General features: G+C 45.6%; 2 protein-coding genes and 1 non-coding gene across 8 annotated transcripts in view; 2 read left to right on the top strand and 1 right to left on the bottom strand.

The window, feature by feature from the left end:
* Positions 1-4,208: 4,208 nt before the first annotated feature.
* The window catches only part of ZBTB14 (zinc finger and BTB domain containing 14), a 71,201-nt gene continuing 61,583 nt past the window's right edge, over positions 4,209-13,826 (top strand). The window contains exons 1-4 of one of the 6 annotated variants that reach the window (XM_054723659.1): positions 4,211-4,275; positions 5,933-5,962; positions 6,829-6,910; positions 8,103-12,632. In XM_054723659.1, the coding sequence (XP_054579634.1) occupies positions 6,908-6,910; positions 8,103-9,449 (1,350 nt within the window). In that variant the 5' untranslated portion in view covers positions 4,211-4,275; positions 5,933-5,962; positions 6,829-6,907 and the 3' untranslated portion in view covers positions 9,450-12,632. Of the gene's footprint in view, positions 4,276-4,777; positions 5,253-5,535; positions 5,963-6,828; positions 6,911-8,102; positions 12,633-13,826 lie in introns of those variants that run through there. The other 5 variants (XM_054723660.1, XM_054723658.1, XM_054723661.1 and 2 more) reach the window with 5 other exon arrangements.
* The window catches only part of AKAIN1 (A-kinase anchor inhibitor 1), a 71,991-nt gene continuing 62,382 nt past the window's right edge, over positions 4,218-13,826 (top strand). Inside the window, exon 1 of the mRNA XM_054723663.1 lies at positions 4,218-4,275. The gene's annotated coding sequence lies outside the window, so the exon portion shown is untranslated. The remainder of the gene's footprint in view (positions 4,276-13,826) is intronic.
* On the bottom strand, positions 6,977-7,134 carry LOC129151036 (small nucleolar RNA SNORA23). The gene has a single exon (XR_008557845.1). It is a non-coding gene; the product is annotated as a small nucleolar RNA SNORA23 (small nucleolar RNA).

The raw sequence follows: 13,826 nt of genomic DNA, 5'->3' as shown, positions 1-13,826 counted from the left end.
GTCTCCTTTTCCCCCAATTGACCCTCCCGCCCCCCCCCCCCCCCCCCCCCCCGCAACCATTCCCACCCCGGGCAAGCCCCCATGGACCCAGTGTCTGTGTCCATTGGTTATGCTAATATTCATGCATACAAGTCCTTTGGTTGCTCTCTAACGCCATCCCTTCCCCCCCCCCCACTTACCATTTGTCTCTGGATCTATTCTTGTTCATCAAATTATGTTGATCATTATATCCCACATATGAGTGAGATCATATGATATTTATCTTTCTCCAACTGGCTTATTTCACTTAGTATAATGCTCTCCAGTTCCATCCATGCTGTTGCAAATGGTAAAAGTTCCTTCTTTTTTATAGCAGCGCAGTATTCCATTGTGTAGACGTACCACAGTTTTTTAATCCACTCCTGCTGATGGGCTCTTAGGCTGTTTCCAAATCTTAGCTATTGTAAATTGTGCTGCTATGAACATAGGGGTGCATATATCCTTTCTGATTGGTGTTTCTGGTTTCTTGGGATATAGTCCTAGAAGTGGGATCACTGGGTCAAATGGGAGTTCAATTTTTAACCTTAAAGGTATCATTTTATGTATATCTCTCAACACCTTAAATGTCCCAGAAAGGTCCCCTCACCTTCTTGCTGTAAGGCAGTGGTTCTCAACAACGGCTGTACCTTAAAATCACCTGGGGAGCTAGCTGTTGTATCTGCTGATAACTTGGGCCACACCCCAAAGCAATTAATCAGGATCTCTGCGGGTGGGACTCCAGGGCCAGCATCGTTAAAGCTCCCCGGGTGATTACTACGTAGAGCCAAGGTTGACAGGGACTCCTCTCAGGGGTCTACTGGAATCCTGGCCCTCCCAGGAGAACATTACTCCCTGTACCCCTCTCCAGTGTGACTGCTTTTACTCTTTCTGGGAGTGGAGCAAGTGTCCTCCTCCCCTTTCAAAACCTTCCCTCTCCTTTCTCTACAAAATTCCCTAGCTGTGACTCTCAGGTCATTTTACTGTATAACTTATGTTCCACCCCCTCTGTCTCCCCACCTCTGTCACTCCCCCTTATTCTTTGAAGATTACAATTCCAGGAATCCCTTAAACCATGCTAAAATTTGTCCAAAAATGTATAAAATCATTGTTAGAGTGTGTTGGGCATTTCATTTTCAAAAAACAGAAACATAGTATCACAGTAGAAAACAAAAACTCTTACACTGTCATGTCCCATCTAGGTTGATGCTGACTGGCACTGGGGAGGTGTCTTCTTGATATGCCTTTCTTCTACCGTCTTTGCTGTTTCTTCCACACAAAGGGATGCTTCTGCCCAGGACCTTTGTGTTTGCTGTTCTTTTGCCCCTAGAGCAGTGGTCAAACTCATTAGTCAACAGAGCCACAGTTTGCCGACCACTGCCCTAGAGGGCTTCTCTCATCACGATCTTCCCCTGACGGGCCCCATAGCCTCCTTCAGGTCTTTGTTTAAATGCTACCTTCTCAAATGGCTCTATTTCAAACTGCGCAGCCATATTTCCAGTCTTCCTATTTTCTTCCCCTGCTATATTTTTCTCCATTGCACTTATCACTTGACATAATATATATTTAAATTATGTATTTGCTTCTTGTCTGCCTCCCAGGTGAGACTATTTGTATGTTTATTCACTGCTGTACCCACAGTGCCTATATGCCTGGGACAAAATGAATACTCAGAACTATGTATGGAGTTAATCAACCCTATGAGGTAGGTACTATTTTTATCCAGTTATGCAGATTGTTTTAATGTTTCCCTTAGACCTCTCTGTGGTATTAACTTGTAGGCTGTCACTTACCTGTCAGACAATATTTATTTATGGCTAAAGGATGCTGCCCAGTGCTGGGTTAACGCTGGTGACCCGGCAAGGTGCCAGCTGGAGGTCAAGCCCTTTCTTTGTGGTTCCTCACCCCTCTCTCCTCCTTCCTGTGGAGTCGCCCCTTTAATTTAGACTCATCCCCATGATCCTCCTGAAGCAAGACTTGTCCAGGAAGACCTTATGTTTCATGAGCATAAAACACATGAGAAGGAGGTTAATAGATGCAAAACCAAGATGTCAGGAACCTGTCACTTGAGAAATGCGTTCTAGTGCTTGAGAACTCTTCTGAACTGTTTTAATTTAATCAGATTAATCAAATCCCGGGGAGACTTCACCTAGCTATATGCAATAAGGCTGTTTACATAATAGGCAGATAATAAAGATATGCAGGAAGAGTATATAAACCTGTGCAATTATGCGGTATGGGAGAAGGGGGAGCAGCAGCAGGCAGTGAACCATAACTAAGTGCTAGTCATGTCCATACACTGCTAAATGCAATGACAGTTTTATTGCTTGATAACATAACACTATGATAAGTTATCCCACTATATGAACACAAAATATAGCCAGGATTGAAATAAATAGGTTCAGAGGGAACACGACCACAAAGGTACCAACTATGAACATAAATTTTGTCTGTTCTGCTCCTACCACTTAAATCAACCATCTATGCAGGGTGAGCAGGTCATTTAACACCACCCAGCTAATGTTTGAACTAAGCACTTACAGGAGCATTATTTTATTTAATCCGCACAACTGCCCTTATCTTCACCTCAGAGAATACGAAGCTGAGGTTTAGAGAAGTTAAACAAATGTACCCAATATTTGAAGTGCATATGTCTGTTCTATCATTCAATACACCTACTAACCTCCGTGAATATCAAAGAAAATGTGTATAAAAACACCTTGTGGAACATTGAAACTTGTCAGTTAATATTACAAAATCAGCTGAGGCCAAATAGAATTTCTTTAGAATTTAATACAGCAATCATAATATCATTTCGTAAATGTTTACAACGTTTCTGTAACAAGCCTTATCTCGTATTCTTCACGCAAGCCCTGGGGGAAGGTCCTACTCTAATTTTTACATGTTAAATCACACGTGTTTTTCTGAAACGCTGTTAAAATGACTGTGATAAAGCAGCATAAGCTAAGGAGATGCTTCCAGTATTTAGGTGAGCAGAAAACGCGGGAGCCGGGGGCACTTCCCAGGTCTCAATGCCGGGCACAGCCCAGCCACCACCTTGGGGGGGTGGGGGCGGGGGCTAGGGAGGACACATGGTTTCAACAGCAATGGAGCCTTTACTTCGCTGAACTTGGATATAGGAATAGCGCTGCGTTCTTAGAGCCCTCCGAGGGAGCTGCAAATGCAATGCAGTCCAGGCTCAGCACTGCTAGTTGCGCTAGGGCCTCCAGCACCATGGATTTTGCCTTGAGTGTCCGGATAGTTGCTGGAAGGTGGGCGCGGGCTTGGCTGGATACAGAGCTTTAGGGGTGATCGCTTTCTCCCGGGTGACTGCGATAGACCCTTACAACCAATATGAAAGGTCATATTTTTCATTTGTTCTGCAAACGTTTATTGAGCGCCTGCCTACCATTTCCCGATATATACAGAACGCAGTAGCGACGACAGCCAGGACGCAACGCCCGGGCGCGCGCGCCTCGGTGTCTGCCCGTGTGCGCGGAGGGCTAGGGTGCCCTGGGCGTTCGCCCCCTAGCCGAGGGCGAAGCCCGGAGCCGCAGCGCCGGCCTGCGCGCGCCCGAGGGCTGCACTGCCCCACGCACGAGCACACACACACGCACGGGAACGCCGGGTTCCCGCGTCCCCGGCGCTGTCCTGGCGCTGGGAGCCGGCGGGAGCTCGTGTCGGAGCGGAAGGCGGGAGCTCCAGGCGGGGCGGGTGCCCGGGAGCCGCGCTCGTGCATACGCTCCTCTGCTCCCGAAGCCCCGCCCCTGTCCCGCCCTCCCCTTCTCCCGCGCGCGGGCTCCGCGCGCCCCAAGTCGCGCGCGTGCGCGCGCGTGCGCAGGCCAGGGCCCTCCGGGGCGGCCCCGTAGACTCCAACGAAAGCGTCGCAAGGTCCCGGATTAACCCTTTCCGGGCTCGCCAATTTAGAGGCCCGGTCTGGTTCCGTGCCTGCGCAAGCCGGCGGCGCGCCTTCCCCCTAGCCCGCACCGCGCATGCACGGGAAGGGGGGGGTGCCGGTGGGGGTTTTCAAGGCCGGCTAGACATTCTGTGCTCGTGCTGGAGGAGGGCTGCTACCATCAGGGACGTGCACGGTTCCCCCCCACCCCGCCCTCTCCCCAAACTCTAAAAAAAAAAAAAAAAAAATCCAAAACACACTGCCACCCACCGTGCCCCCGCGCCCCGCGTCCATCCCGTCCCCGGCCTGCGTGCAGCGAGCGTGGGGAGCCCACGGCGAGTGTCTGTGGCTGTGCCAGGCTGCAGGTAAGCGCGGGCCGGGGGTGCGGAAGGGGCCCGGACCATCCGCGAGGCGGGCACGGGGGCGGCGGGCGGCTGGCGGGGCGGCCCGGAAGCGCGCTCTCGCCGTGCTCTGGGGCACCAGCCAGCTCCAGGATGTGCGGGCGGCCGGCGGCGGCGCGGTGCGAGCGGGGACGGGCGTGGGCCGGGGCTGGACCAGGCGTTCTGGGGGCTGCGCAGGCGGCGAGCTAGCTGGGACAGCAGCCGGGCGGCCCCGCGCGCGCGCGCTCGCCGAGCCTGGCGGCGGAGTTCATGGCCGTCCTCGCTCGCACCTCCGCAGTGCTCCGCGGTGAGGGCGGAGACGGCCCGAGCCCGGCGCCGAGTGCGGCCCGCCGGGCGCCGCCCCTCTGAGCCGGGGACCCCGCCGCACCTCCCCCCGCTGCCTGCGGAGGGGGCCGGGACCCTCGCGCTCGCACTCCCGGGTGCGCCCGCCGAGCTCGGGAAGCCGGCCGCGCGCCGCCCCCGCCCCCGGCCGCGGGAGGGCGGGGGAGGGCCCGGCGCGAGCCGGCCGGGGAGTGCGCGGGGCGCGAGCTCGGGGCTCGCGGGCGGTACGGGGCGCGGCGCGGCGCGGGGCTGCGGAGACCGGCCACACGCCCGCTCCCGCTCGCCGCTGCCGGGACCGCCGCGGGCTCTGCCTCCCGCGCTCGGAGCCCAGGCCTGCAGCCCGCGCGGGAAGCCCGAGGATGAAAGGGAAGGTGGCCTCTTCACCTCCCGGCTCCCAGGCCAGAGCTTTTGTTGGCGAAGGAATACGAACGGCCTTGTCCAGCCCCCCACCTCCCAGACAGCAAGAAATGAGAGCGTGGCTTGGAGAAACTCGGAAGGCTCCTCGATGGCTCTTGTGCTCTGTTCTCTTTCTCCCCTTCTCGAAGTTGCGAGCTTTGGACAGGGAAGTCGGGCCGCCGCCATTGTCGCGGCTGTTCAGGGGTAGGGCTGCCGCTACTTATGTAAGTTTGGCTTTGCTAGAGCTCCCGCTCCCTGTCCTGTAAGGGCCCTCGGCGCGCCAACGATTTGGAGAATCTTCATAAAAGGGCAGCTTTGTTATGGAGGTGCAGTTAGGGCTACAGGTCTCACCGCCTACACCTACTGGCAATGGGTATCTTCCAGTTTGACTCACCTGAACTTAGCCATTGGAACATCTCAATGGAAAAAAGTGGCCCAGAGAGAGAGAGAGAGAAGGCCAAATAACAGACTAGCCAAAAAAAAAAAAAAAAAGAAAAGGGAGTGGGGGGCGGGCATCAGCACACTGATGTGTATGGCCACTCCTCTCCCTACCTAGCCCATGCCTTTTATCCCACAAGCCAGAGGATAAAGGTAGTGGCAGCAGTAAGAAGTGTGACCTGGTAGGAGTTTGGCCTGGCCACTTTCTTTTGGGGGTGACTACAGACCAGGTTCCATTTAAGGAACAAAGTCAGAAGCATCCCTAGAACTAATTTTGCCCAACCCTCACCCTGGTTGCTGTGTTTGCTTTTGGGAACTTTTTGATAGTTTGCAGGATTTGGGTCTCTTGGTTTGTGTCTTGCACCACAGTTTTTGGGTCAGATTATTGCAGCCCAGTCCCTTGGTCTTACCACATTAAAGTCTGAGTGATCACTGTTCGGTAGAAGAAACTTTTTGTATTTTTCAGGACATTGGTCTGCAGGATGGAGTCCCTCTGGTAAGACTTAAAAGTAAAAAGCTAGACTTCTGCCCTACCTGGTTTGGCTTAGTGAATAGAGCATCGGCCTGCGGACTGAAAGGTCCCGGGTTCGATTCCAGTCAAGGCACATGTCCAGGTTGCAGGCTCAATCCCTAGTAGGAGGTAGCCAATCAAAGATTCTCTCTCATCATTGATGTTTCTCTCTCTCTCTCTCTCTCTCTCTCTCTCTCTCTCTCTCTCTCTGAAATCAATAAAAATATATTTTAAAATAAAAAGCTGGAATTCTTTGAGCTTCTCTGTAGGGATACAGGTGAAAACACCTGGATTTCTCAAATGCAGGCTTAAAGACCAGTGTAGCTTAAATGATGTGTGCTACATTGTACAAAACGTGCAAAGAAGAAACCAGCAACTGTTCCCTTTCCTCCAATGTTAACTGTTGGGTATATAAGCTTCTATAACTTTCTCTGTATTTATAAATGCATATATATACATATACACTATATGAGCCTAGAGAAAAATGTGGAGGGCCACATACCTAGCAGGAAATGGTGGGGGGAAGGGGCACTTTCTGGCTTTTTCTGATATCTGTGTAGCTATCAACATCTATAAATGGTCTTTGTGAGGAGAAATTCTTTAGTGGCTTTCCAACGCATACTCTGCGCACAGCCCCTCCGTGCTGCAGCCCTTACCTGTTCTGCTTCAAGTCTGCTCAGAGCCGGACCTGATGCTGCCAGCCACCCTCCTCTCTGTTCCCAACCTGAAAATGGGTACATGTGCAAGTGGCAGGACAAGAAAGGAAAGTTTATTTTTTAAAAATATTCTTATTTAGAATTTGGGGTAGAGGAAGATTCTATCTTATTCTTGTGTGTCCTTTTCTCTTGTAGGACTGGCACGCCCCTGATCAGTTATTCTGATCTGAAGAATTTAGTGTTTCAAGCATTAAGACAATAGCCTGAGTTGTTCATGGTAACTATAACTTTGGATATTAAATCTTGAATATATGGTTTGGTATTTGCTTTAAGAAATATATACACGTGTGTGTGTGTGTGTGTGTGTGTGTGTGTGTGTGTATAACACACACACACACACATATATACACATAAGAAATATATACACGTGTGTGTGTGTGTGTGTATAACACACACACACACACACACACACACATATAAACTATGTGTTCGCACTTCTCTTTCTCCCCCATTTATACTTGCTGAATGAAAGGCAAACAATATTTTTAAAAGAAAACATAGAATACGTTATAAAAAGGTCATTTTCTATGACATTATGACAGATGTCTTTTGTGCCAGTTTTAAATTCCTTTTGCTTGTAAAATACTTGCAGCACTTGTCAAGTACATCCATCTTGATGACGTTTTTGCCTGGATGGCAGATAGATTGGCATCGAGAGGGAATGAAACTGCTCATTTTGAGGGTCATATTAAACCTTAACCCTCATTCAGAAGTGGCCCAAAACTAGTGTGGAAAAGCTAGAAGACAACACCAAATGGAATATTTTGGCAATGATATCCCTTTCTAGTTCTGCTACAGTGACTTGTCAGTTCTGTCTAGGAAGTAGAACATTGAACACTCTTAGTTATTTTACTGAATCTCTCTGAAATTAGACTATACACAACATACATGACTGATGGATGCTTGCCTCAGAACTGTTTTTCAAACCTTGAAACTGAGTTATTTATCTTTATTAACTCTACTTGTCAGGAAGCACAGGTTTTGGAGCTAGATTGCCTGTATTTAAGTCCCAGCTCTCCACTAAATAACTACAATATTGGGCAGGTTCCCAACATCATCTCTGAAATGGAGATAGTAATACCTATCTCATAGGTTTATTTGATCTTTACATTTGCGAAGAGATGGAAAGCACATAGAACAGTACTTGGCATGTATTATGTGCTCAGTAAAAGTTGGCTATCATTATAACTAGGCAAATACTTAGTAAACTGAAGATAAATAGAAATAACAATTTGGAAATCCCTAAGTTGGGATGTCTTTTCCTACTCATACTCTTGAACCACTCTTAAAGACTTTCTGAAATTGTTAGGTACCAAAAATTGATTAGAAAATGAAAATCTACCTGTATTTTCTGTGTGGAAAAATGTCGTTCATAATTATCCAACTTTCTTTTTAAAAATTTTTTGTAGGAGTTTTTCATCAGTATGTCTGAAACCATTAAATATAATGACGATGATCATAAAACTCTGTTTCTGAAAACACTAAATGAACAGCGCCTGGAAGGGGAATTTTGTGATATTGCTATTGTGGTTGAAGATGTGAAATTCAGAGCACACAGATGTGTTCTTGCCGCCTGCAGCACCTACTTTAAAAAGCTTTTTAAGAAGCTTGAGGTTGATAGCTCTTCAGTAATAGAAATAGATTTCCTTCGTTCTGATATATTTGAAGAGGTCCTGAACTACATGTACACAGCGAAGATTTCTGTGAAAAAAGAAGATGTTAACTTAATGATGTCATCAGGTCAGATTCTTGGTATCCGATTTTTGGATAAACTCTGTTCTCAGAAGCGTGATGTATCTAGTCCTGATGAAAATAATGGTCAGTCAAAAACTAAATATTGCCTCAAAATAAATCGCCCCATTGGAGATGCTGCTGACACTCAGGATGATGATGTGGAGGAAATTGGAGATCAAGATGACAGTCCATCTGATGACACTGTAGAAGGCACACCCCCCAGTCAGGAGGATGGCAAGTCGCCTACAACTACACTCAGGGTTCAGGAAGCGATCTTAAAAGAACTGGGGAGTGAGGAAGTTCGAAAAGTAAATTGCTACGGCCAGGAAGTAGAATCCATGGAGGCCTCGGAATCAAAAGACTTGGGGTCTCAGACCCCTCAAGCCTTAACATTTAATGATGGAATGAGCGAAGTGAAGGATGAACAGACACCAGGCTGGACAACCGCTGCCAGTGACATGAAGTTTGAGTATTTACTTTATGGCCACCATCGGGAGCAGATTGCCTGTCAGGCATGTGGTAAGACATTTTCTGACGAAGGCAGATTAAGGAAGCATGAAAAACTCCACACAGCAGACAGGCCATTTGTTTGCGAAATGTGTACAAAAGGTTTTACCACACAGGCCCACCTGAAAGAACACCTAAAAATCCACACAGGATATAAGCCCTACAGTTGTGAGGTGTGTGGAAAATCATTTATTCGTGCCCCAGACCTAAAGAAGCATGAGAGAGTTCACAGTAATGAAAGGCCGTTTGCATGCCATATGTGTGACAAAGCCTTCAAACACAAGTCCCACCTCAAAGATCATGAACGAAGACACAGAGGGGAAAAGCCTTTTGTGTGTGGCTCATGCACCAAGGCATTTGCCAAGGCGTCTGATCTGAAAAGGCACGAGAACAATATGCACAGTGAAAGGAAGCAGGTTACCCCCAGTGCCATCCAAAGCGAGACAGAACAGTTGCAGGCGGCAGCAATGGCCGCCGAAGCGGAGCAGCAGTTGGAAACAATAGCCTGTAGCTAGAGGTGATGGGACACGAACACTTTGCCTGAGCCGTGGAGACTGAGATTGCATTGTTTGTAATAAATGAACACCAGTCACTGTATTATTATTATTTTTTTTTTGAAAACTTATGGAACATTGTACTCACTGGACTTAAGGCAGTGCCTGGTTAGGTATTTTTAAAATTTTTAAAGGAAATAACGTCCCTTGATTCTGACCAAACAGTTTCACTGTCCTGTCTGGTGTCTAGTATTAATGTTGCCAGTAAGTCTTGCCCCTTCTCTCTTTTTATGGTTTTAAGTTGAGGACTCCTGTGTCCAGTTCAGAAGTGAGAGACTTCTGTCCCAATTTTTAATATCTCTCTGCACTTGCACTGGTGAACGCACTGCACAGAGTGATAATTGAGTAAATTGATTTCCTAATCACAATTATATGTGACTTTCGGTCAAAACAGCATTTTTAATGCAGAAAATACTGGTGGGTGGTTGACCAAGAACACTGCGCAAACATGAAAACGAGGCCTGGAAATGTAGAATGGTCTTAGGTTTGTATTGATTTATTAATTTTCTATCACTGTTTTTTTTCACAGTTTTTGTGGACAAATAATGAATGGTTGCTTTGCTGAAGTGTTTCTTCATCCATTTTGATTGACCATACCTAACCCAAAAGATGTGGTTACAAGTCCCCAAGGCTGAACAAATCCATAGGGATATTGGTGATCTGGTGGCTGAGTTCCTTCATTCCTCTTATTTGGGGCATTACTACTCTGAAATTAAGTGGGGTTAGTGGAGTGGACCAGTGCTGAGAGGATTAGAAAGCAGTGACTAGGAATCTGGCTCTCAGAGACAAGGTTTTCATATATGCAATAATTCCAAGATTTCCTAGATCAAAATACATTTTAGTTGATTTTGAAATTATGACAAGAACAGGTATGCGTCCTCAGATACATTTGTGTAACAGACTGTTATCAAACTTTTGGGTTCTCTGTAGCACATGATTTATCCATAAAGGAGATGCAATATCGTGACTTAAATTAATACATTTAAAATCTTTAAAATGTGTAAATAGTATAGAAGTGTTGGTCTTACGTATTTCAAGGAAAGTAGACAGTTGCACTTTTTTTTTTTGCACATTGAATAAAATAACTTCTATCAGCAAGAAACATCAGTCTGTTGTTAACCAATATTAAAGAGTGTCAGACCAAATGTTTATGTTTTTGAAGTATATTTCATCACTGGCTACAGTTTTAAGTAGAGTTGATTGCCTTTTCATAGCTGTAAGAATTTAAATGCTGTTCCAATTTTGGTGTATGAAAAATTTTTAAACCATTTATTTAGGAATATATTGAAATACCAATAATAGTTTGAATTATGTTCTATAATAAAGCATTAGTCAATTATTTTAGAATGTACAATTTTAGAAAAATGTTGACTTTTAAAATTTATTTTTGGTTGCTAGGTGTTTTTTTTTAAGAGACATTAAAATAATTGTATTTCATAGCTTGTTGCATTAACACCTATAATTACTACTGTGGGAGAAATTTTATTTTTTAAATGGTGTATATGTTACGCCCAAGATTGTAGGATGAAGATGCTACCTTTTAAGAAACATATTTATTGGTAAAATGTTTAATTTAGTTTAAAATTAATTTAATTTCTTAACAGTTGTTTTTTCCATCTTAAAGTAGTGCTGTCACTGTTTATATGCTATTAGTGGAAGGGAAATTGATTGACATTCCTACGCTGTTTTAACCAAAGCAAAAGAAAAATAATTTCACATCTGGTTGATAGCTACTTCAACAAACCATTTTTGGGTCTTCACTTTAGAATATATAAGAAAATATACTTCTATCATTTCTGTTTTCATAGTAATCTTTCACACATCTGGGTTTCTACCAAAGTACATTTTCTACTATCTTCATCATGGTTTTTCAGAGTTGCAAGTTATGTGGTTAATCCTCATTGAAATCACATAATCATAGTGGTACCCAAAAAAAGAAAGCTTAATTTTCAGCCCTTTATTTGTATTATGTAAATATTTATCATTTGTCCTATTTTGCATGAGAAATATATTTGTGTTGCAATTTCTACCGCTGGTACTGGGTTTATATGTGGTTAGGGTGCTTGTCTGCTTGGTGGCAGCAAAGTCATGACATGGCAGCTTTCCTGTCTCCTGGTCATTGAGACTGCCTCTCTCCTCACCCAGCTGGCTTTAGTAGCCTCCTGGATGGTGAAACCATAATGTTAGACAGTTCAAGGGTAACTCTAATCACAGGGGTTTAATTTTGAAATGTCCTTACACTGAATCTATCATGTGAGGGGAAGGAAATTCTAAGCTATCTTTTCCATTATTTAAAAGTCACTTTTTTCTGTTTGAACAAAGAAAATATCTACAAATTTAATTTTACCTTTTATGCCAACTTGCATTGTATTGGCAATGGTTGAGGAAGATAATTTTAGGAAGTCCAAACTTTAGGTCATTTATCTACCAATTAACTTGATCACAAATTTAAAATTGTTAGACATTATAGAGGTCGCCATCAACTGAGCCTGATACTAATAAATTCTTCCTATTTCGTTGAGGGGGGAAAAAGATGGAGATGAAAGGGAATGATGCAAATTTACGTAGTTTTGATTTAATGGATTATGTTATGTAAGGTTATCTGTAACTCAGTCATTGGAAATCCGGAATACATTTTCCAGAGTAATGCTGTTAGTGGTGATTAGTTCCTAGAACAGCTGTAAAAGCCTGTGTACCTGTAACAGAAGTAATGTAAGGGTTATAGTCTTGAGTTCTGAGTCGTAGGAGTTAATGAGCTGAGGCTTCCAGGAAAGAGGTTACAAGCAACTGTCCCTTTCCTCTGCCATTTATTTACCTGTAATATCTACCTTTCCCCATTAGCCAAGCCCACCACCTTCCCACACTCCACAATGTATGAGAGACTAGTAAAACATCAGATTGGAGGCAAGGTAACCATTAACAACCACCACAGTGAGAGATGAGGACCTAAATTTATTCTGATGCTTCCTTCTAATACTTAACTGAAATCAATGAGCACATTCAGTGATGGGGAGCTCCCTACTTCCCTGATGTCCCACGCTCCCAGCTTTAACTGTTCCTTATTCCTTAAATTTTGTCTCCATTTTTGGATGTCCCCTTGTAACTGAACTTCCTTCCCCTTGGATCTATTCAAAATAAACTTAATCCTGCAACTACTTGACAACACTTGCTTTGGACTTGACTAGCACAGTTTGTTCCCTTTCCCAGTCTTGTCTTAAGCAATATTTTTAAACTAGGGGCCCAGTGCACAAATTCGTGCACCTTGAAAGGAACTGTGGGCCACGAGGCTACGGTGGGCACAGGGGTGGGTCTCAGCCCATCCTCTGCACCCCCGCCTGGCCCCTCCAGCCGCGGCCCCTGGTTCCCTGCCTGCCAGCAGCCCCGCTCCCACCGCTGCTGCTCCCATGTGCTGACAGCACCAGCCCCGCTCGCACCCGCTGATGGTGTGGAACGATTGGGGCCGGTGCCAGCAGCAGTGCGAGCAGCAGCTGTTACCCCAATCACCCCTCAGGAGTAGGGGGCAGTGGAGAAGCCCTCAGGGGCAATCAGGGCCGTAGCCACCACTCACACCCGCTGATGGCGCTGAGCAATTGGGGCCAGCACCAGCAGTGGGTGCGAGTGCCCAGCGGGACTGTGGCACGTGGGAGCAAAGAATTTTCAGTAACCACCAGTGGCTCACCCCGATGACCGACCGGTTCCCCGCCTTGGTCAGGCACTCCTACTCACCTGCTTCAGGTGCGCCCCCTGGTGGTCAGTGCACGTCATAGCTACCGGTTGTTCGGTTGTTCTTCAGTTCGGTCTATTTGCATATTAGGGTTTTATATAGATAGATAATTTGCCCATCGCCTGTTATCCATAATTTCTTAAAGGTCACCATACTGATCTTAATGTCCCTGAATGTAATTTTGTTGGATTATGATATTTCAGCAGTTATGTGATTTCATGATCTCCAAGAAATATTCCCAATTACCAGCACTCATGTAGATATTTTCAGTATAATTAGGGGGATGTGTAGGTTAGTGAAAAGACTTATGTAGTCAAATTTGAGTTGGATCCTGGCACTGTTTATTAGTTAATGTCTAAATTTAGACAAATTCTTTACTTCCCTGAGCCTTAGTTTTATGTCTAGAATACTGATTGGGATTTCTACCTCTTGGTCTGCTGTGAAGATTAAATGTGATAACCAGTACAAAATGTTTATCCCAGCACCCAGTGCTTTTTAGGTGCACCATAAACGTTTCCTTCTTAAAGAGCATTCTCTATACAGAAACAGAAGCCAAACTGAAGTTCTCTTGACTTTGACATGTCTGTTTTACAAAGTGACTTTTTTTTTTTTTT

The sequence above is a fragment of the Eptesicus fuscus genome, chromosome 12, assembly GCF_027574615.1.
Source record: "Eptesicus fuscus isolate TK198812 chromosome 12, DD_ASM_mEF_20220401, whole genome shotgun sequence".
Taxonomy (NCBI): Eukaryota; Metazoa; Chordata; class Mammalia; order Chiroptera; family Vespertilionidae; genus Eptesicus; species Eptesicus fuscus.
This window is presented reverse-complemented; position numbering and strand designations above follow the sequence as displayed.